This window comes from Erythrolamprus reginae, chromosome 13, assembly GCF_031021105.1.
Source record: "Erythrolamprus reginae isolate rEryReg1 chromosome 13, rEryReg1.hap1, whole genome shotgun sequence".
Classification (NCBI taxonomy): domain Eukaryota; kingdom Metazoa; phylum Chordata; class Lepidosauria; order Squamata; family Dipsadidae; genus Erythrolamprus; species Erythrolamprus reginae.
In genome coordinates, this window is record NC_091962.1 from 8,541,325 (window position 1) to 8,563,712 (window position 22,388).

General features: G+C 45.9%; 1 protein-coding gene across 1 annotated transcript in view; it reads left to right on the top strand.

The window, feature by feature from the left end:
- The window catches only part of RTN3 (reticulon 3), a 72,885-nt gene extending 60,996 nt beyond the window's left edge, over nucleotides 1–11,889 (top strand). Inside the window, exons 5-9 of the mRNA XM_070766585.1 lie at nucleotides 426–564; nucleotides 1,925–1,994; nucleotides 2,198–2,244; nucleotides 6,237–6,295; nucleotides 9,834–11,889. Of these exons, the coding sequence (XP_070622686.1) occupies nucleotides 426–564; nucleotides 1,925–1,994; nucleotides 2,198–2,244; nucleotides 6,237–6,295; nucleotides 9,834–9,879 (361 nt within the window). The 3' untranslated portion in view covers nucleotides 9,880–11,889. The remainder of the gene's footprint in view (nucleotides 1–425; nucleotides 565–1,924; nucleotides 1,995–2,197; nucleotides 2,245–6,236; nucleotides 6,296–9,833) is intronic.
- Nucleotides 11,890–22,388: the final 10,499 nt, after the last annotated feature.

Below are 22,388 nucleotides of genomic sequence, written 5' to 3' on the forward strand. Positions count from 1 at the left end.
ACCGCGAGGTCTTTTTCTGCCGTCAAACTTCTAGGTTTCTATGTGTATTTATGGGGCATGGTAAAGAATAGCCCTGCTGTGTGTTGTACGGTTGTTTCTCAACCTCCGCAACTTTTAATCACCAACCCGATTTTATGAAAGTTTTGGGGTGTTGGTGAGTGACTTGTTCATTCAGCGACTTGTTTCCTACAGGAAGCAAAAACTGCCTTTCAGCAAAGCCGTAAATTGTGGCCCCAGGGTCACAGCGTGCCCGCAAACAGCCATAAATATGGGTCAGTTGTCGAGCGGCCAAAATGTGGTCAAGCGAACCACAGGGAGGGAGGACAGAATTTCAGATCTGGGTTGTAAGCACCTTTTGGGTGGTTGGGGGGACTGACTATATATTTTTTCCCTTCCCTGTGACCCTCTGCCTTTTCCCTCCTCAGAGCCTATCTCGACATGGACGTCGCCCTCTCTTCTGACACCTTCCACCACTACGTCAGCTCTGCCCTGGTCCACGTCAATCACATCCTGAAGGCCATCATGCGCCTCTTCCTGGTGGAGGATTTGGTCGATTCACTGAAGGTCAGCACCAGGACCGGCTCTGGAATGTGGGGTGGGGTAGTAACCAGGCTATGGTTGCCAAAAATTTTACTACCACACCGTGGGCGTGGCTTATTTTGTGGGTGTGGCTTGAAGGTCATGCGACCGGGTAGGAGTGGCTTGCTGATCGTGTGACTGGCGGTAGGGGTGGCTTAAAGGTCATGTGACTGGGCGGGAGTGGTCTACCGGCCATGTGACTGGGCGGGAGTGGCTTGCCAGACATGTGACCAGATGGGGGTGGCTTGGTGGTCAACTCAGTAGTAAGCAGAGCAAGGGACTTCCATTCGCCACTCTCTATGGGGCAGAGGCTGAGCGGCTTCCCACCCCGCTTCCTAAACCTGGAGCTTGTTTGGTTTGGGCTTAGTGTTGAGATGAGAAATTATCGGGCACGGTTAAAAATTCGAATTGAGTAGATTCCCAGGTAACCTGCAGGTGGGCCTGTAATAAAGAGTCCGACTCCTTTTTTCCCTTCTTGGAGGACAAAAGGGTGCCTCCCTCCCCCTTCCTCTATCGGGTGTGGTGGCCTAGCAGTAGTAGCGGGTTGATACCGATACGGGCCATACCGTAGCGGTAAGTAGCAACCCCCACCTGCCTAGTGGTTCGGAGTCTGGGCTTGTCACCAGGAAGGTTGACTGTTGGAGACCCGGGCTCCATGCAATGGGGCGAGCTCCTGCTCCTCGCTTCAGCTGCTGCACAGGAGTCGGCAACCTTAGATACTCAAAGAGCCCCAGAGGTCCTAACCGGAAACCTCCCGGAGCCAACCGGAAGTGCGTTTCCCCCCCGTAGAGTCTTCTGGAGCCAACCGGAAGTCCGTTTCCCCCACCGTAGAGTCTCCTCCTAGAGCGGCGTCCTTTTTCCCCTACCTGTCCTAACCAGAAAGCTCTATCAATTCTGGAGCCGACCGGAAGTCCGCTTCCCCCACCGTAGAGTCTCATAGAGCGGCATCCCTTTTCCCCTACCTGTCCTAACCAGAAAGCCCTATCAATTGTGGAGCCGACCGGCCACAGGGAGCCGCAGCAGAGAGATGAAAGAGCCGCATGCAGCTCGCGAGCCCTGGGTTGCCGACTCCTGCCCTAGCAGATCGAAAGCATGCGAGTAGATAAATAGGTACCTTTTCCAGCGAGGAAGGTCACAGTGTTGGGTGTCACGTTTGGCACATACTCATGCTGGTCACCTAAACATGGAAGCGTCTTCGGACAACTCCGGACCCCTTGGTTAAGAAACGGAGATGAGTAGAGTCGGACACCGCAGTGGGCAGGGGAAAACATGACCTCTATCTCAGGCCGCAGATCCCTGCCCTCCCCTTTTTGCTAATTGTGCCCTGTCCTGTTTTGGTCCGCAGCTCGCAGTCGTCATGTGGCTGATGACGTACGTCGGGGCCATTTTTAATGGGATCACCCTCCTCATCCTCGGTAAGTTGTAAACAGAGACGGAAACGGTGATGGCGAGCCTATGGCACGGGTGGCACAGGTGGCACGCGGAGCCATATCTGCTGGCACACGAGCCGTTGCCCTAGCTCAGCTGCAATGTGCATGGGGCTGCTGGCCAGCTGATTTTTGGCGTTTTGACCTATACATCTTGCCCTCCCCCCCCCCTTTCTTTCTCTTTTTTTCAGGGGAATTGCTGGTTTTCAGCATGCCGGTCGTTTATGAGAAATATAAGGTAGGTGGTTTCAATCTCAAGAATTCTGGGCAAGCCATTCAGAAATCATAATTATAATAATAATAATAATAATATGATGTGTGTCTCCCAGGATTGCTGAAATAATGGGGTTTGGGGGGGAAAGTAGGTGGTTTGACAATATTAGGGGGCTTCCTGGCCTTTCAGCCCTACATGGCTTAGGACCACATTACTTATGGGAACGTCTTCCGCCTCATGCGTCCCAGCGGTCGGTCAGGACCCACAGAGTCGGCCTTCTCCAAGTCCCGTCAGACAGACAATGTCATCTGGCGGGGTGTAGGGGAAGAGCCTTCTCTGTGGCGGCCCCGGCCCTCTGGAACGAACTTCCTCCAGAGTTATGTACCGCTCCCTCCCTCCCTCCCGGCCATTCGTAAAGCTCTGAAGACGCACCTCTGCCGATGGGCATGGCGATCGTGAGCAACGGGATTGTCTCTGTTGTGAGTGATTGAATTGGATGAATGCGGGTGACTGTGCATGGGCTTTTCTTTTTTTTTAGAATTTTGCTAATTTTGCATGCTTCTTTTAAAATACAGTGGTCCCTCTGCTTAAGAACTTAATTCATTCCGTGACCAGGTTCTTAAGTAGAAAGGTTTGTAAGTACAGTGATCCCTCGAGTTTCGCGATCTCGATCTTCGCGAAACGCTATATCGCGATTTTAAAAAAAATATTAATTTAAAAAAAAACCACTTCCGCGTTTGGCTTCAGGACTCAGCTGGGAAGCGGCGCGGCTGTTTTAAAAGGTCGCAGCCGGCCTGGGGGGCTTCCCAGCACCCCCCCCGAACCCCCAACCTGGGTCTTCCCGGGCGCCCACGCAAAGGGGAAACCCCAGCTCCTCGCTGATGCCCGCCGCTCGCCCGCCCGCCAGCAAGAGGGGGAAGACCCAGGGAAGGTTCCTTCGGCCGCCCAGCAGCTGATCTGCTCGGTAGCGCAGCAGCAGCGAGGAGCCGAATCGGGGTTTCCCCTTTGCGTGGGCGGCGGGGAACGCAAACTCCACCATCTACGCATGCGCGGCCATAGAAAAAAAAGGGCGCGCATGCGCAGATGGTGTTTTTACTTCCGCAACCCTACATCGCGAAAAATCGATTATCGCGAGGGGTCTTGGAACGGAACCCTCGCGATAATAGAGGGATCACTGTAGAAGCCATTTTTCCCATAGGAATCAATGTAAAAGCAAACTATGCGTGCAAACCCATTAGGAAAGAAATAAAAGCTCGGAATTTGGGTGGGAGGAGGAGGAAGGAGAGGAGGAGGACAGTCGCTGCCGAAGGAAGAAGGTGAGGTGAGGGGAATCAAAAAAATCCAAAACTTTAAGGCTAAAAATAATTTAAAAAAGAGGGACTGAGGCGGCAAGGAGGAGCACGCGCCTCCCATACACCTGGCGCTAGGCTGCCTCCCATACACTCCGCCAGAGAGACAAACCCAGACAGGCAAAAGGGGGGAACCTCCCGCTCCTTGACTGAAAGGGGGCTGCTGCTGCTACCTGCTTCCTCTTCCTTCCCATGCTGATGGGCTCCCCTCTTCTCTCACTCGCGTGCTTTGTAGCCAGCGCCTTTCCTTCACTGTGGAGACTCCTCGTTTTGGCTGAAGCTGAGTTGAAGCGGAGCCCCCCTTTTTGCCTTTCCGTGCCCAGACGCTCCAGGAGGCAACCTCGCGCTAGGTTATGGGAGGAGCGCGAGGGAGTCAAAGTGGTTTATTCCCCCTCCAAGCGCCCAGAGAAAGGAAAATGCTTTGTTCGCTCTTGACTGCCAAAGCCTCCTTAAGCGCCACTGAAAGGCTCCTCTGGTAGCCCAGAAAAGCCCGAGATGGCCGGGATTAAAGGGGGAATGGCAGGAAACTGGCCGGGCCTTTGTGCCCCTCTCAAATGTCCTGGGAAATTTTTCTGGGCTCTGGTTCTTAAGTAGAAAATAGTTCTTAAGAAGAGGCAAAAAAAATCTTGAACACCCGGTTCTTATCTAGAAAAGTTCTTAAGTAGAGGCGTTCTTAAGTAGAGGCACCACTGTAATTAGATTTCTACACATATATTGTTTGTATTTATTGCGTTGTACACCTCCCCGAGTCGCTTCGAGAAGGGCGACATAGAAGTCTAATTCATAAATTTTAAAAAATAAAACAGGGAATCACAGACTTTTTCTCAAGCTTTGAAACTTGCTGTGTATTCCCAAAAAAAGGGAGCAGGATTTTTGATCCCATCCTTTGGGTGTTTGGACCAGGGGATGGGTAGCTTGTTAGAGCCGGAAGAGTAAATTAAGAACGGGAGGCAGTGTGCTTTATTTATTTTTTATTTTTCAAACGTGGAATATCGCCTCATTTTATTCTTTCTTTTAAAAAAAAAAAAAAAAAAGTGGGAACCGGAAACATAGAAACATAGAAGATTGACGGCAGAAAAAGACCTCATGGTCCATCTAGTCTGCCCTTATACTATTTCCTGTATTTTATCTTACAATGGATCTATGCTGATCCCAGGCATGTTTAAATTCAGTTCCTGTGGATTTACCAACCAAGTCTGCTGGAAGTTTGTTCCAAGGATCTACTTACTACTCTTTCAGTAAAATAATATTTTCTCAAGTTACTTCTAATCTTTCCCCTTTAGAGAATTAGAGAATCTAAAGGTAGCATTTCCCGATCTCGGGCACTTTTAAGACATGTAGAATTCAACTCTCAGAATTCCCCAGCCAGCAAAGGCCCAAAGCAGGACGGGCTGGGGAATTCTGGGAGTTGAAGTCCACAAGGTATTTATTTATTTGTTTGTTTGAATTTTTATGCCGCCCTTCTCCTTAGACTCAGGGCGGCTTGCAACATGTTAGCAATAGCACTTTAAACGGCCTGCCTATTGCCCTCCACAATCCGGGTCCTCATTTTACCCACCTCGGGAGGATGGAAGGCTGAGTCAACCTTGAGCCGGTGATGAGATTTGAACTGCTGACTTGCAGATCTAACAGTCAGCTTTAGTGACCTGCAGTACCGCACTCTACCCACTGCGCCACCTCGGCTTATATTAAAGTGCCCGAGGTCAGGAAACACTGATTTTAAGAGCAGAGGGTGATAGACCTGAGCTATGAAATGAGTCTGCGGAGAGGGGCGGCATACAGATCTAATTAATAATAATAATAATAATAATAATAATAATAATAATAACAACAACAACAACACAACAAAACAACAACAATATTTATTTGTATGTTTGTTTACTTACTTACTTACTTACTTACTTACTTACTTACTTACTTACTTACTTACTTACTTATTAGATTAGTATGCCGCCCCTCTCCGCAGACTCGGGGCAGCTAACAACAATAGTGAAACAACATATAACAAATCTAATATTTAAAATAATTTTAAAAACCCTAATTTAAAAAAAAAACCAAACATACACACAAACATACCATGCATAAATTGTATAGGCCTAGGGGGAAGGGCATATCTCAGTTTCCCCCATGCCTGACGACTGAGGTGGATTTTAAGGAGCTTGCAAAAGGCGAGGAGGGTGGGGGCAATTCTGATCTCTGGGGGGAGTTGGTCCCAGAGGGTTGGGGCCGCCACAGAGAAGGCTCTTCCCCTGGGTCCCGCCAAATGGCATTGTTTAGTCGACGGGACCCGGAGAAGCCCAACTCTGTGGGACCTAACTGGTCGCTGGGATGATGATAATAATAATGATAATAATGATGATAATAATAATAATAATAATAATAATAATAATAATAATGAGAGAGAAGGAGGGGTCAGATGTGTCATTAGTCTTGAGTCACAAGACTGATGTAAGCCCAGCTCACTGTGAATTCCATTGAAATTCCAAAATCCCAATTTGCTTTGACAGCAGTTCATATTCTTGTAGAGAGAATACGCTTGTAAACTCTCCTTATATTCAACTCCTGGGTTCCCCCGACTGCCATCTTGGACAGAGATGTATAAACTTGACAACGTACGACCGTCTTTGCTCATCCCTGACTGTCTCCCCTGTTGCTTTTGGTTCTCAGACTCAGATCGACCATTATGTCGGGATCGTCCGGGATCAAACCAAATCCGCCATTACAAAGTGAGTGGCACAAAAGCGATGCTGAGCGGTTCTAGGTAGTCTCCGAGGACCGAGGTGGGAAGAGGAGACTCGGTCTCGTAGTTGTGAGACCTTTCTACCCACTGCCCACTCCTCGGAATGGCTGGAGGTGGCTTAGGTCTACTAAGGGGGGGGGGGGGGCTGTCGCAGGGCTTCCCTTGGAGATGAAAGAAGGTCAGAGACCAAAACTGAAGAAGTTGGGCTTCACAGGGAGGGAGGAAGATGATGGATGAACGGAAGGAAGGAAGATGATGATGAAAGGGAAAAAAAGAAAGAAGTTGGTGGAAGGAAGGAAGATAGATGGAAAGGAAGGAAGGAAAATGATAGATGGAAGGTTGGAAAACAGATGATGAAGGCAGACCATGGAAGGAAGGAGGGAGTTGACAGAAGGAAGAAGATAAATGGAAGGAAGGAAGGAAGGAAGGAAGATGATGAAAGGAAAAAGAAGAAGGAAGTTGATAGAAGGAAGGAAGATAGATGGAAGGAAAGGAAGGAAGGAAAATGATAGATGGAAGGTTGGAAAATAGATGATGAAGGAAGACCATGGAAGGAAAGAAGGAGTTGACAGAAGGAAGAAGATAAATGGAAGGAAGGAAGGAAGATGATGAAAGGAAAAAGAAGAAGGAAGTTGATAGAAGGAAGGAAGATAGATGGAAGGAAAGGAAGGAAGGAAAATGATAGATGGAAGGTTGGAAAATAGATGATGAAGGAAGACCATGGAAGGAAAGAAGGAGTTGACAGAAGGAAGAAGATAAATGGAAGGAAGGAAGGAAGATGATGAAAGGAAAAAGAAGAAGGAAGTTGATAGAAGGAAGGAAGATAGATGGAAGGAAAGGAAGGAAGGAAAATGATAGATGGAAGGTTGGAAAATAGATAATGAAGGAAGACCATGGAAGGAAAGAAGGAGTTGACAGAAGGAAGAAGATAAATGGAAGGAAGGAAGGAAGGAAGATGATGAAAAGAAAAAGAAGAAGGAAGTTGATGGAAGGAAAGGAAGGAAGGAAAATGATAGATGGAAGGTTGGAAAATAGATGATGAAGGAAGACCATGGAAGGAAAGAAGGAGTTGACAGAAGGAAGAAGATAAATGGAAGGAAGGAAGGAAGGAAGATGATGAAAGGAAAAAGAAGAAGGAAGTTGATGGAAGGAAGGAAGATAGATGGAAGGAAAGGAAGGAAGGAAAATGATAGATGGAAGGTTGGAAAATAGATGATGAAGGAAGACCATGGAAGAAAGGAGAAAGTTGAAAAGAAGGAAGAAGATAAATGGAAGGAAGGAAAATGATAGAAGAAAGGTTGGAAAAGAGATGATTAAGGAAAGAAGATTGTGGAAAGAAGGACAGAAGGGGAAGTTGATAGAAGGAAGGAAGATGGAAAGAAGGAAGATCATAGAAGGAAGGAAAGAAGTTGATAAAAGGAAGGAAGCGAGGAAGGAAGGAAGGAAGATGATGATGAAAGGGGAAAAAAGAAGGAAGTTGATGGAAGGAAGGAAGATGGAAGGAAAGGAAGGAAAAGGATAGATGGAAGGTTGGAAAATAGATGATGAAGGAAGACCTTTGAAGGAAGGAGGAAGTTGACAGAAGGAAGAAGATAAATGGAAGGAAAATGATAGAAGAAAGGTTGGAATACAGATGATTAAGGAAAGAAGATAGTGAAAAGAAGGACAGAAGGGGAAGTTGATAGAAGGACGGAAGATGGAAAGAAGGAAGATCATGGAAGGAAGGAAAGAAGTTGATAAAAGGAAGGGAGGAAGGAAGGAAGATGATGGAAGGAAGAAAAGGAGAAGGTTGATAGAAGGAAGAAGATAGATGGAAGGAAGGAAAATGATAGAAGGAAGGTTGGAAAATAGATGATGAAAGAAGACCGTGGAAGGAAGGAGGAAGTTGATAGAAGGAAGAAAATAAATGGAAGGAAGGAAGGAAAATGATAGAAGGAAGAAGTTGGAATATAGTTGATTAAGGAAAGAAGATAGTGAAAAGAAGGACAGAAGGGGAAGTTGATGGAAGGAAGATGGAAAGAAGGAAGATCATGGAAGGAAGGAAAGAAGTTGATAAAAGGGAGGGAGGAAGGAAGGAAGATGATGGAAGGAAGAAAAGGAGAAGGTTGATAGAAGGAAGAAGATAGATGGAAGGAAGGAAGGAAAATGATAGATGGAAGGTTGGAAAATAGATGATGAAGGAAGACCATGGAAGGAAGGAGGAAGTTGACAGAAGGAAGAAGATAAATGGAAGGAAGGAAGTAACATGATAGAAGAAAGGTTGGAATATAGATGATTAAGGAAAGAAGATAGTGAAAAGAAGGACAGAAGGGGAAGTTGATAGAAGGAAGGAAGATGGAAAGAAGGAAGATCATGGAAGGAAGGAAAGAAGTTGATAAAAGGAAGGAAGCGAGGAAGGAAGGAATATGATGGAAGGAAGAAAAGGAGAAGATTGATAGAAGGAAGAAGATAGATGGAAGGAAGGAAGGAAAATGAAAAAAGGAAGGTTGGAAAATAGATGATGAAGGAAGACCATGGAAGGAAGGAGGAAGTTGATAAAAGGAAGGAATGGAGAAAGGAAGGAAGGAAGGAAAATAGATGATGAAGGAAAGAAGGTCATGGAAGGAAGGAAAGAAGGAAGTTGATAAAGAGAAGGAAGGAAGGAAGATAGCTGGAAGGAAAAGAAGGAAGAAAAATAGATGATGAAGGAAGGGGGAGGGAAAGGAAGGAATATAACAGATGGGAGAGAAAGAAGAAAAGTATACAGAGGGAGAGGAAGGCCTTATTTTGGAAAGAGCACGGAGGTTGACAGTTGCAAAAATACGCTGTGTTTTAGCTTCTCCGAAGGCCTGTTGAGCTTTGAAGGGTCAATATTCATTCTTTTAAAATAATTTGAGAATCGGCTGCAGCAAGAACCCTCCAAGGGACTTTTCCGTGGCCCGATCCTCCGTTCTCAGTGTCTTTCCCTTCCTTCCTTCCTTCCTTCCTTCCTTCCTTCCTTCCTTCTCTTTCTTTCTCTTTTCCTTTTCCTCCCTCCTTCTCTCTCTCCCTCTCCTTCCTTCTCTTTCTTTCTTTTCCCTTCCTTCCCTCCCTTTCTTTTCTTTCTTCTTTCTTTCCTTCCTTCCTTCTCTTTCTTTTCCCTCCCTCCCTCCCCCTTCCTTCTTTCTTTCTCTTTTCCTTTCCCTCCCTCCTTCTCTCTCTCCCTCTCCTTCCTTCTTTCTTTTCCCTTCCTTCCTTCCCTCCCTCCCTCTTTCTTTTCTTTCTTTCTTTCCTTCCTTCTATTTCTTTCTCTTTTCCTTTCCCTCCCTCCTTCTCTCTCTCTCCCTCTCCTTCCTTCTCTTTCTTTCTTTTCCCTTCCTTCCTTCCCTCCCTTTCTTTTCTTTCTTTCTTTCCTTCCTTCTCTTTCTTTTCCCTCCCTCCCCCTTCCTTCCTTCTCTTTCTTTCTCTTTTCCCTTCTCTCTCTCCTTCTCCTTCCTTCTCTTTCTTTTCCCTTCCTTCCCTCCCTCCCTCTTTCTTTTCTTTCCTTCCTCTCTTTCTTTCCCCAGGATTCAAGCAAAGCTGCCCGGCACGGTGAAGAAAAAGCCCGAATAACCACCTTCGCCAACCACGAAGACCCAGCCATTAACGAAAATCCACACCACCACCACCACCAACAACAAAAAAAATACTCCCTCCTGTGTCATGGCTATAATCACTGTTACTCGTATCTTATGAAGGAACTTGCCAAGTCAGCTTGATGTCTGCGTTCCAAGCTTACTGATTGTGTTTTATTATTATTATTATTATAATATTGTTATTATTATTATCATCATCCCCTTTTCCCTCTCCCCCCCCCCCCCCAAAATGGCGAAACACTGAGCTTAGAAAATGCACTGGAATAATCATGAAACTGTGGTTATATCGGGTAGTTTTAAAAACTTGGGAAAGAAGCCCCCACCCACCCCTGTGTAAATGGGGAGAGAGGAGGGGGGGAATCCTTGGAGGAAAACACTCCACCACCACCACCACCACCCCTCAAAAGCAAGAAACCCCCACAAATGAAATGATTCCCAACCACCCCCTTCACTGCCTTCCTTCCCTAATGAGATGTGAGTTTTCCGACGTCAGGGTGGTGGGAGGGCATCGAACGACATATTGAAAAATCTGCTGAACTAGGTTTGCAGCTTTCTTATCTCTTGTTCCCCCCTCTGACCCACCCCATAAGATGCTCCTAATTTTAGGAACCTCTCTGCATCCTTCCCCCACTTCCCCTTCTCTTCGCCACCGGAAGTAGAAATATTCTTCCTCTCCTTTTCTTTATATAGCTCACGCTCCCGTTTTTTCCTTCCTTCCCTCCCTCTGCCCGAATTCAGTGGGGTGTCTTTTTTTCCTGGGTGATCTCGAACTGAAAAAAACAAAAAAACCTGTAACTGCTGTAAGAAATGGTTGTCAGAAAGAAAGAAAGAAAGAAAAAGAAAGAAAGAAAGAAAGAAAGAATTGAGCCTTCCCTCCTTTTCTCGTGCTATTTTAACCTCAAAAGATGGCAGGGAGCCCTTCCCTTGTATTTCTTGCTTCCTTGGATCGAAATTCAGATTCAGAAAAACAGCAGGGGGGGGGGGAAGCAGGGGCTGGGGAGCAAAAGAGCCTAGTCCTCATGGAGGTTGCAACCTTCTGGGCAAAGGGAGAAAACAAGGAGCCAAAAGTTTGGTTCCCGGGGATTTCTGTCCCATCGCTTTACTGCGAGAAAATTTGGAAACTTGAGAAATTAAAAGAGGCCGCTGAGCAATTGAGGGGGGTGGGGTTGTTTTTACAGGAAGGGGGGAGGCGGAAGACCCCTCCCTGAAAGAAATAGGAAAACTTTGAATAGGGAAAAATTGCCTTTTCTCACCCCAACCTGAGATTGCCTCGGTTTCTTCTCCTTCCCCACAACCCACCATCTCTTTGCAAACTTCTCCTGGGATGGTTGTTTAAAATTCAGGCATTTTATGGGGGTGGGGGGGGTGGGGGTGGGGTCACAGAAGTTCAATCCCATCATCCCAAACTTGGCTTCGGGGGTACGAGCATCCCACGTGCTCACCGGAAAGTGCCATATTTATTCCACAAAGGAGCAAAGCCCCCACGGGGTAGAGGGACGGGTTATTGGGGTGCCACTAAGGAACACACAAACACACACGCAATTTCGAGATCTGCATGCATTCCCAACATGCTTCTATGACGAAAGGAGCCCCCTCCCCAAGCCTCTGGCTTCTCTTCCCCCTCTTCAACCCCCAGGACCTCCTTTCCCTCCCTCTCCCCCCACCCCACCCCAAAAACACCCTTTTAAAAATATTTTTTCTGCCACCAGATGCTTAACATCTGTTCCGTCACTGCTGTGTATGCCCACCGTGGAAAACCAACTCCTTTTTGCGCCCGGGCAGAGTTTTTTCTTTAAAAAAAAAAAAAGAATGTACATAGATGGCAAAAGAAACAAGAATTACCCACAATGCCCTTCGCATCCGATGTGCTTTATGGGACGGAGGTGCCAGGGAAATGCGGGCGCCTCTGGGGCTTAACAGAGGGGGGGGAAGAGGGTCTTGGCTGTCCTTTGATGTGTTGAATAAAGGAACACTTGGTGATCTTGAATCTTTGGTTCCAAAAATTAGATAATAAGAGTTGGGAGGGTATACAGGGGGTGGACAAAAAAATGGAAACGCCTTGAAAATCCAGATTTGTGAAGCTTTTTTTGTGGAAACTGGGTTCTGTACGTGTCTATTGGGCTCTGAAGTGATTTTAGGAGCTGCAGTCTTGCGATCCGCTCTCGCAATTTGCTTTAGAGTCTGACCGGTCTCTCTCAGACGACTTCAACTTTCGACCAGACCTGTGCTTGGCTGAGGACGTTTTCCCCGTCTCTTTCAAAAACAGTCATTACTTTTTGAGACATGACCTCATGAAACGCCAAACATTCGGGCACTTTCTGTTACACTAGCGCCTACCATTCGAGCACGGTCAGAGATCTGCCATTTCTAGAAGGTTATAACCAATTTCCTTAAATTTATGTAAAAAAAAAAAAGGTAGTTTAAAAAAACATCAAATAACATTTTTTTAAAATACATTAAAATATGTCAAGTTTTGATTGATTTGAACATGTTCAAACATGATGCAAAAAGTCGAATGTTTCCATTTTTTTTGTCCACTCCCTGTAGGTCATCTAGTCCAGCCCTGCCATCCAAGCAGGAGACCTTACACCATGTCTGACCAGCCGTGGTCCAATCTCTTCTTGAAAGCTTCCTGTGATGAAGCTCCCAAAACTTCTAAAGTTTTCTATGGGTTCATTGCTTTCATTGTCAGAGAACCTCTCCTTATTTCCAGGTCGAATCTCTCCTTTATCCACAATACACTAATAGAGAGAGATGTCTGAAATAATATCCACAATTATTCCTTTCCTGGCCTTGTGAAATACATTGCTCCAAAAAATAAAGGGAACATTTAACACAATATAACTCCAAGTAAATCAAACTTCTGTGAAATCAAACTGTCCACTTAGAAAGCACCACTGATTGACAATTTCATTCTGTTATCAGCACATTCAACTTTGTACAGAATGAAGTATTTAATGTGAATATTTCATCCATTCAGATCTAGGATGTGTTATTTGAGTGTTCCCTTAATTTTTTTGAGCAGTGTAGTTGGACCCCCACCTCTCTGGGGCAGCGCCTCAAACATTGGAAGAATGTAGATGATTAAGGAAAGAAGATAGTGGAAAAAAGGACAGAAGGGGAAGTTGATAGAAGGAAGGAAGATGGAAAGAAGGAAGATCGTGGAAGGAAGGAAAGAAGTTGATAAAAGGAAGGGAGGGAGGAAGGAAGATGATGGAAGGAAGAAAAGGAGATTGATAGAAGGAAGAAGATAGATGGAAGGAAGGAAAGTGATAGAAGGAAGGTTGGAAAATAGATGATGAAGGAAGACCATGGAAGGAAGAAGTTGACAGAAGGAAGAAGATAAATGGAAGGAAGGAAAATGATAGAAGAAAGGTTGGAATATAGATGATTAAAGAAAGAAGATTGTGGAAAAAAGGACAGAAGGGGAAGTTGATGGAAGGAAGATGGAAAGAAGGAAGATCATGGAAGGAAAGAAGTTGATAAAAGGAAGGAAGGAAGATGATGGAAGGAAGAAAAGGAGAAGGTTGATAGAAGGAAGAAGATAGATGGAAGGAAGGAAAATGATAGAAGAAAGGTTGGAAAATAGATGATGAAGGAAGACCATGGAAGGAAGGAGGGAGTTGACAGAAGGAAGAAGAGAAATGGAAGGAAGGAAAATGATAGAAGAAAGGTTGGAATATAGATGATTAAGGAAAGAAGATTGTGGAAAAAAGGACAGAAGGGGAAGTTGATGGAAGGAAGATGGGAAAGAAGGAAAGAAGTTGATAAAAGGAAGGAAGGAAGATGATGGAAGGAAGAAAAGGAGACGGTTGATAGAAGGAAGAAGATAGATGGAAGGAAGGAAAATGATAGAAGAAAGGTTGGAAAATAGATGATGAAGGAAGACCATGGAAGGAAGGAGGGAGTTGACGGAAGAAGATAAATGGAAGGAAGGAAAATGATAGAAGAAAGGTTGGAATATAGATGATTAAGGAAAGAAGATTGTGGAAAGAAGAACAGAAGGGGAAGTTGATAGAAGGAAGGAAGGTGATGGAAGGAAGGAAAGAAGTTGATAAAAGGGAGGGAGGGAGAAAGATGATGGGAGGAAGAAAAGGAGAAGGTTGATAGAAGGAAGAAGATAGATGGAAGACTGCTATCCTGTCTCCCTTGGTACTTCTCTTTAATAGACTAACCAGGCCCAGTTCCTGCAACTGTTCATCATAGGTTTTATAATCCAGTCCCTTAATCCTGGTTGCTCTTCTCTGCACTCCTTCTAGAGTCTCAACATCTTTTTTTAAATACAGTAGTACCTCTAGATACGAGCTGCTCCACATGTGAGTATTCCAAGTTACAAGCCACGACGCGAGCGAAATTTCTATTCGACACCCAAGCTCAAATTCAGGATACGAGCCGAGCTTCCACTAGGTGGCGCAAGAATCCTTGCTTCTGGTTATCGCGGCGCGAAAAACAAAGTCTAAAGGCATTCGTTCGAGATGCGAGTTGATCGACTTACGAGCTCGGGTCTGGAACGAATTCAACTCGTATGCCGAGGTACCACTGTAGTGTGGCCAAAACGATACAGTACTCGAGGTGTCTTTAACAGCAACACGAAACCTGGACGGTGATGCCTTCCTTAAGGCAACACTTCCACTCTGTTGATTTGGCAAAAATTCAAAATTCTTATATTATTTTTGCAATTGCAAAACAAAGGGTGGTCCTTTCAACATCGCCTCCAATCTGTTGTGCTTTTGGGGTTCGATTGCGCTTATTTTTAACTACTACCAGCATCAGCTAAAGCAGTGGTTCTCAACCTGGGGGTCGGGACCCCTTTCGGGGGGTCGAACAACTTTCACAGGGGTCGCCTAAGACCTATGGGAAAAGACAAGTTTCCCACGGTGTCGGGAACTAAAGCTTCTATTCTGGCACCTTGGAACCTATTTTTACAATCCGACCAGTCAGGTGCTTACAGAGGGGACCTTCCTGCCAATCTTGACCTTCCTGCCAATCAGCTTCAAGCTCTGTTGGGAGAATTGGCGCTGGACTTATGGCTAGGGGTCACCACAACATAAGGAATGGTATTAAGGGGTCACGGCATGAGAAAGGTGGAGAACCACAGCTAAAGAGTGCCCCGTTTATATCGACCCAAATTTCATGATTTCTTAACCGCCCCTCCTGGAAAGAGCACGGTGCGGTGGTGAAGGCGACAAGCTAGGCGATGAGGAGTTCTAGTACCATCTTGGGCCAGCCGTTTTCTCCCTGCCTTAGAAAGGCGGCAACGGCAAACCACTCCTGAAAAAAATACAGTAGTACCTCTAGATACGAGCTGCTCTACATGCGAGTATTTCAAGATACGAGCTAGGAGGGGAGAGACATTTCTGTTCTAGTTCCGAGCTGAAATTCGGGATACGAGCTGAGCGTCCACTAGGTGGCGCAATAATCCTTGCTTTTGGTTATCTCGGAGGGGAAAAACAACTTGTTCCAGATACGAGTGCCTCGAGATACAAGCTCCCTTACGGAACGAATTATGTTCGTATCTAGGGGTACTACTGTATTGCCGAAAAGGAAGGCCAGGCATAGAAACATAGAAGTCTGACGGCAGAAAAAGACCTCATGGTCCATCTAGTCTGCCCTTATACTATTTTCTGTATTTTATCTTACAATGGATATATGTTTATCCCAGGCATGTTTAAATTCAGTTACTGTGGATTTATCTACCACGTCTACTGGAAGTTTGTTCCAAGGATCTACTACTCTTTCAGTAAAATAATATTTTCTCACGTTGCTTTTGATCTTTCCCCCAACTAACTTCAGATTGTGTCCCCTTGTTCTTGTGTTCACTTTCCTATTAAAAACACTTCCCTCCTGAACCTTATTTAACCCTTTAACATATTTAAATGTTTTGATCATGTCCCCCCTTTTCCTTCTGTCCTCCAGACTATACAGATGGAGTTCATGAAGTCTTTCCTGATACGTTTTATGCTTAAGACCTTCCACCATTCTTGTAGCCCGTTCAATTTTGTCAATATCTTTTTGTAGGTGAGGTCTCCAGAACTGAACACAGTATTCCAAATGTGGTCTCACCAGTGCTTTATATAAGGGGATCACAATCTCCCTCTTCCTGCTTGTTATACCTCTAGCTATGCAGCCAAGCATCCTACTTGCTTTCCCTACCGCCCGACCACACTGCTCACCCATTTTGAGACTGTCAGAAATCACTACCCCTAAATCCTTCTCCTCTGAAGTTTTTGCTAACACAGAACTGCAAATGCAAGACTCAGATTGAGGATTCCTTTTCCCCAAGTGCATTATTTTGATGGTGAATCTGCTGTGCCAGCTGGTTTTTGCAGGTGCCAAGCGCCTGAAAACAGCCAAAATCCAGACCATTTTCTCGGCCGTTCTCAAGCAGAGTGTCTAGCAAACCTGGAAATCAGGAAAATTGTCAGTTCGAAAATTATCAGGGAATTCATGAAAAAAAATGGAATAAATCAGGGAGAAAAAAACACTTAAAACTTAAAAGTCAGGGGAAAATCATGTTTTTTAAAGAAACAGATCGTGCTGCCTGGCCGAGTCAAGCAAAAATGAGCATGACTGTGGCAGGAACTTGCTTCCTCAGCTACCGATATTTCTCCATGGCTTAGCCGTTTGGTATGACGTCATCTCCGACCGTGCTTTAACTAGATCACAAGTTACAGGGAAATACAGTGATACCTCGTCTTACAAACGCCTCATCATACAAACTTTTCGAGGTACAAACCCGGGGTTTAAGATTTTTTTGCCTCTTCTTACAAACTATTTTCACCTTACAAACCCGCCGCCGCCGCTGGGATGCCCTGCCTCCGGACTTCCGTTGCCAGCGAAGCACCCGTTTTTGCACTGCTGGGATTCCCCTGGGGCTCCCCTCCATGGGAAACACCACCTCTGGGCTTCCGTGTTTTTGTGATGCTGCAGGGGAATCCCAGCAGTGCAAAAACGGGCGCTTCGCTGGTAACGGAAGTCTGGAAGTTGGGTTTCAAGGACTTGGGTGTTTTTGCGATGCTGCGATTTCACTGATGCTCCCTTCGCTGGGAAACCCCACCTCTGGACTTCCATTGCCAGCGAAGCACTCATTTTTGCAATGCTGGGATTCCCCTGCAGCATCGCAAAAACACAGAAGTCCAGAGGTGGGGTTTCCCATGGAGGGGAGTCTCAGGGGAATCCCAGCAGTGCAAAAATGGGCTGGCAAAAGGGGTGAATTTTGGGCTCGCACGCATTAATCGCTTTTCCATTGATTCCTATGGGAAACATTGTTTCGTCTTACAAACTTTTCACCTTAAGAACCTCATCCCGGAACCAATTAAGTTTGTAAGACAAGGTATCACTGTATCAGGGAATTTCAAAATGTTTTTGTCCTGGACAGTCTGTCAAGCCATTTTGGGGGTTAAAAGGCCCCTGAAAACAGCCAAAAAACAGGGATGGATACACTCGCCAGTTGGCTTTCAGGTTTCTGGTGTTCTGGCACATGGAAATATGTTTAGGGTTGGTCACTCGGTGCCGAAAATGTTTGCCATCACTACTGTTGGCGTTCTCAAGGAATCAGACACAAGTGAATGGAAAGGTGGGTTGGGGGAAAATCAGCTGAAAAACAATTGAATGAGCTCTACTTAACTTCCTATTTAATTTGGGAAATCACCAAAAAAAAAAATCCACCCTAAAAACAAAACTGTTCCATCTTTGGTGCTGGAGCAAAGACCAACCTGGTTGATTCCTTCTCTGGCATTGCATTTGTTGGGGGGTCTCCAAGCTTGGTAACCTTTGAAGCCTTGTGGACTTCAACTCCCAGAATTCAACGCCCTGTGGTTGCCTCGGTGACTAGGGGGATTCTGGGAGTTGAAGTCAACCAGCCTTTTCATAAGTTGCCCATTTGGAGAACCTGAGTTTTAAAAGATGAGGTTTACAGAATTGCCAGAATTGGTTTACGGTCGAGAAAGCTCCTAATGGTTAGAAACAGCAAAGCAGCTGGTCACTCCATTTTGGGGGCGGGGGCAGAGGTCACCTCAGCTGGACAACGGCTGAAGGCACAGCCACAACCTCCTGGAACCGGAGAGACAGCCCCACAAAGTAGCAAAACCTGCAATTTCTGAAGTCAACAGGTTCGCCTTCCACGATGGCAGATAACCGGCATTCGAACTCGTTCCTTGCCCGTTCCCCTTGAAAACAGCCATTTGATGAATCGCCCAGTCTTGGCGCCGGACCTCGTAGTGCAAAATCGGACCCACACAGTCTAGTTTCAACACACACACACACACACATACCAACCCACAACAGCCCAAGAGAAATCTTGGGAGACCAGCCCATCAAACCTTTTTTTCTTTTCAAAGAAGGAAATTTTGGAGTTGTGTTTTAAAATAGCAGAACTTTTCCATAACCTGTTTTTACAAAACTTAGTGCTTATATATATATATAATATACATATTTATCATATAAAAAAAACATTTCGTATCGATGGAAAACACACATTTTCCCCATCCCTCCCCACAAGCGACAGAGTCAAAGGTTCCCGCAGAGTCACAAGGTGGCTTGTTACCAGCAAAGTTTTGGCAAAACTCCAAAGTGGACATGAACAGGGTCAGCCACAAAAGGACCCACTGGCCATTTAGGAAAAAAAGGATGGATGGATGGAAGGAAGGAATGAGGCGACATCATTTTGGGAAGAGAGGGGGAAAAAACCAGTCTTTTGCCAAAAACATGGGTGTGCCTTGTTATACAGATGGTTCCTTTTTTTCATCAAAGCAAGTATTGGGGGTTGTTTTTTAAAAAAAAACCAACAGTTTAGGTCATTGCGAGTTCTACCAGCGGGAGAATTTTGGTGCTCTTGAGAAATAAAAAATGAAGTGGTCCTTCAGGGCAACAAAACCGTTGTTAGGATCGCTTTTTTCGCCATCTCGGAATTATCAAAGGCAATTCGCCTTTTGGGTGGCATCGCTCCTTAAATTTGATTGCATTTGAGTTGCAGTCTGCAACCTTCTAAAAGACTGGATGAAAATGAGGAATTATTATTGTTTGCTGATGACTTCAGGCACTCCGAGGATGTAGGATTCCAGAAGGTGTAAAAATCCAGAAAGTCTCTTTAATCAAGGACGATTCCTTTGTTTACGTTCAGCAATCCAGTTAAACCGAAGAGGTTTCCCGCATCAGCCGGTCAATCTAGCATGCCAAATCTTGGTTTCCACCCCTCTGACCCCCATATTCTACCAGTTTGACCCCTGTAAAGGAGAATGTTTGTAGCTCAGGGTTAAAAGGATGTGGCGCTCTCTAACCTCAATGATCTTGCAGACGTTTTGTGATCCAACTAGGTATCGCCATCAGGGCTTAGAAGCACCATGTGTAGGGCAAACTTATAAAGCCCTACATAGCTCAGAACCAGGCTACCTACAGCAGGGGGAAGGCAAAGTTGGCTCTTCAATGACTCGTGGACTTCAACTCCCAGAATTCCTGAGCCAATCATGCCAGCTCAGGAATTCTGGGAGCGGAAGTCCACATGTCATAGAAGAGTCCACTTTGCCTACCCCTGACCTACAGGAACGTCTTCTGCCTCATGTAACCCAGCGGCCGATTAGGTCCCATAGAGTTGGCCTTCTCCAAGTCCCGTCAGCAAGACAATGTTGTTCGGCAGGACCTAGGGGAAGAGCCTTCTCTGTGGAGGCCCCGGACCTTTGGAATGAACTCCCTCCTGGCCTTTCGCAAAGTTCTGACAACCCATCTCTGCCGGCAGGCACGGGGTCCGTGAGTATCGAGATCAATTCCAGCCGTTGCCATGAGTGACCGATTAGGTAAACGTGGATGCTTGCGTTGGGATAAATGTGGGGTTTTTTAGGTTTTACAGTAATTTTTAATATTAGATTTCTATACATGTGTACTGTACTTTATTATGTTGTACGCTGCCCCGAGTCGTTTGAGAAGGGCGGCATAGACGTCCAATTAATAAAATAAATAAATAAACCCTGCTCCTTTCTAACACTGATGAAGTTGCCTAGTTGGGTCGTGAAACGCCTGCGAGAAAACAGCCTAGATCAGAGCGCACCAACGTCCCCACAGTTCCTTCCTTCTCCTCCTCTCCTTTTCCTTCTCCACAATCCCCATTCCCTTCACAGCATTGATGTTGTTAGACGGTTGGGTCAGGAAAACCAGCAAGCTTAGGGCGCACCAAGAATCCTTCGATTTCATCCTTACTTAAAGCCACCTGCTTTGTTTTTTCCCCCCGAAAGACCCTTCTCGCTGCCCCATGAAGGGTCAAACAATTTGGGGCCAGCCTAGGGCAGGTGTTGGCAACCTTATACACTCAAAAGAGCCACAAAGGTCCTAATCGGAAGTCCCCACCCCCACCCCAATTCAATTTTGGAGCCGACTGGAAGTCATTCCCCCTACCATAGAGTCTCCTCCTAGCGCAGCATGAAGTCCAGTTCCAACCACCACCGCTATAGAGTCTCCTCCTAGCAAAGCATGCAGCTGACCGGAAATCCAGTTCCAACCACCACCACCATAGAGTCTCCTAGCGCAACTTGGAGCTGACCGGAAGTCCAGTTCCCACCACCACCACCATAGAGTCTCCTCCTAGCAAAGCATGGAGCTTACCGGAAGTCCAGTTCCCACCACCACCATAGAGTCTCCTCCTAGCAAAGCATGGAGCTGACCGGAAGTCCAGTTCCCACCACCACCATAGAGTCTCCTACTAGCGCGGCACCCTATTTCCTCTACCTGTCCTAACCGAAAGCCCTATCAGTGGTGGAGCTGACCTGAAAACCCGCCCCTTGCCATAGAGTCTCCTCCTGGCGCCCCCCTGCTTCCGCCTCCACCCTAACAGAAAGCTTGTGGTGCCAACCGGGCGACAGGGAACCACAGCGCGAAGAGCTGCTCAACTTACCTCCTGCCACTGGAGCCACAGCAGAGGGACAAAAGAGCCACATGCGGCTCCAGAGCTGTGGGTTGCTGACCCCTGGCCTCGGGGGTTCCTCCGAGAACCCCTACCCTTCATTCCTTCTCGACTAGCGGGTGTCCACTTCACATTGCTTAGCCCTGGATTTACATCTTACCGCTCCAAATTGTGCCCTAATTCTTAGAAAGCTCTGCACCCACCTACTCACTGCGAAAGGAAAACTTGGTGTTGGGGTGAAAATCCTCTACCGTTTCCTAACCATTTACTACAGAGGAACCGACCTGGAATCCAGGAGAACCGAAGTGCCAAAATTTGTCGACAAGCCAAAACCTGCAAAAACCATCTACCAGATTCGGGTTGTGGTTGTTTCTCTGGGTTGGGTTTTTTTTATTTAATTTTCCTGTTGCTTTTGTATACCCCCCAGAACACCACAGCTTAAAACTCTCCTTCTGTTTCCTTCGATGTGTATATATACACTGCTCAAAAAAGATAAAATAAAGGGAACACTTAAACAACGCAATATAACCCCAAGTCAATCAAACTTCTGTGCAATCCAACTGTCCACTTAGGAAGCGACACTGATTGACCATCCATTTCACCAGCTGTTGTGCACATTCGACTTTGTACAGAACGAAGGATTCAATGAGGATATTTCATTCATTCAGATCTAGGGGGGTTCTTTGAGTGTTTCCTTTATTATTATTTTTTAGCAGTATATTTTAATTCTTCACGGAAGAACTCATCGGAACGATGCCTCTGCTTGGAATGTTAGCTACACACGGAATCAAGTGATTTTTTAAATCTTGTGATCTATCAGCTCTTCTACATGTGCTTTTAAGTGCAACTGCGGGAGAAAATTGCAAACTCGGCTCAATTTTTTCCCCCCTCGTGATTTTCCTTACGTGACGCCACCTAAGTCCAATTGCCACCCCCTCCCCAATTCTGGGTGCAGTCGCATTATTCAGATTTTGGGTGCAGGAGAAAGAAATTTATCATTTCCTCCAGAGAATTTCTCCGGTAGGGAATAAAAAGGCCTTGCTTATTGGGCACCCCCGTCGCAACACCGAAAAACCCGCCTTTTGGAATATGCACCATCCACCCCACAATCGGGTTTTGCTAATCGCTCCAATGTCCTTTTCCAATACAGTAGTACCTCTAGATACGAGCTGCTCCCCATGCGAGTATTCCAAGTTACGAGCCGAGAGGCGGGCAAACTTTCTGTCCGACAACCCGAGCTCAAATTCGGGATACGCGCCAAGCGTCCACTAGGTGGCGCAAGAATTCCATGTTTCCAGTTATCAGTCTAAAGGCATTCGTTCGAGGTGCGAATCGATCGACATACGAGCTCGTGTCTGGCCCGAATTAAACTCGTATGTAGAGGTACTACTGTATTTTTTTTTCTCTTTAAAAAAAATGGAAAGCCTAAAAGACAATGCACCAGATTCTGCGGCACCTGGGTCTCCTGGGACTGTTCGAAGTTACGACGCCACTGGGAAAAAAAGTGATTTGCGACTGTTTTTCACATGACCAAAGCTGCTTTTTCTAACCCTGAGTGACAACTCTTGGTAAGGCAAGGATGTGGTTTTTTTCTT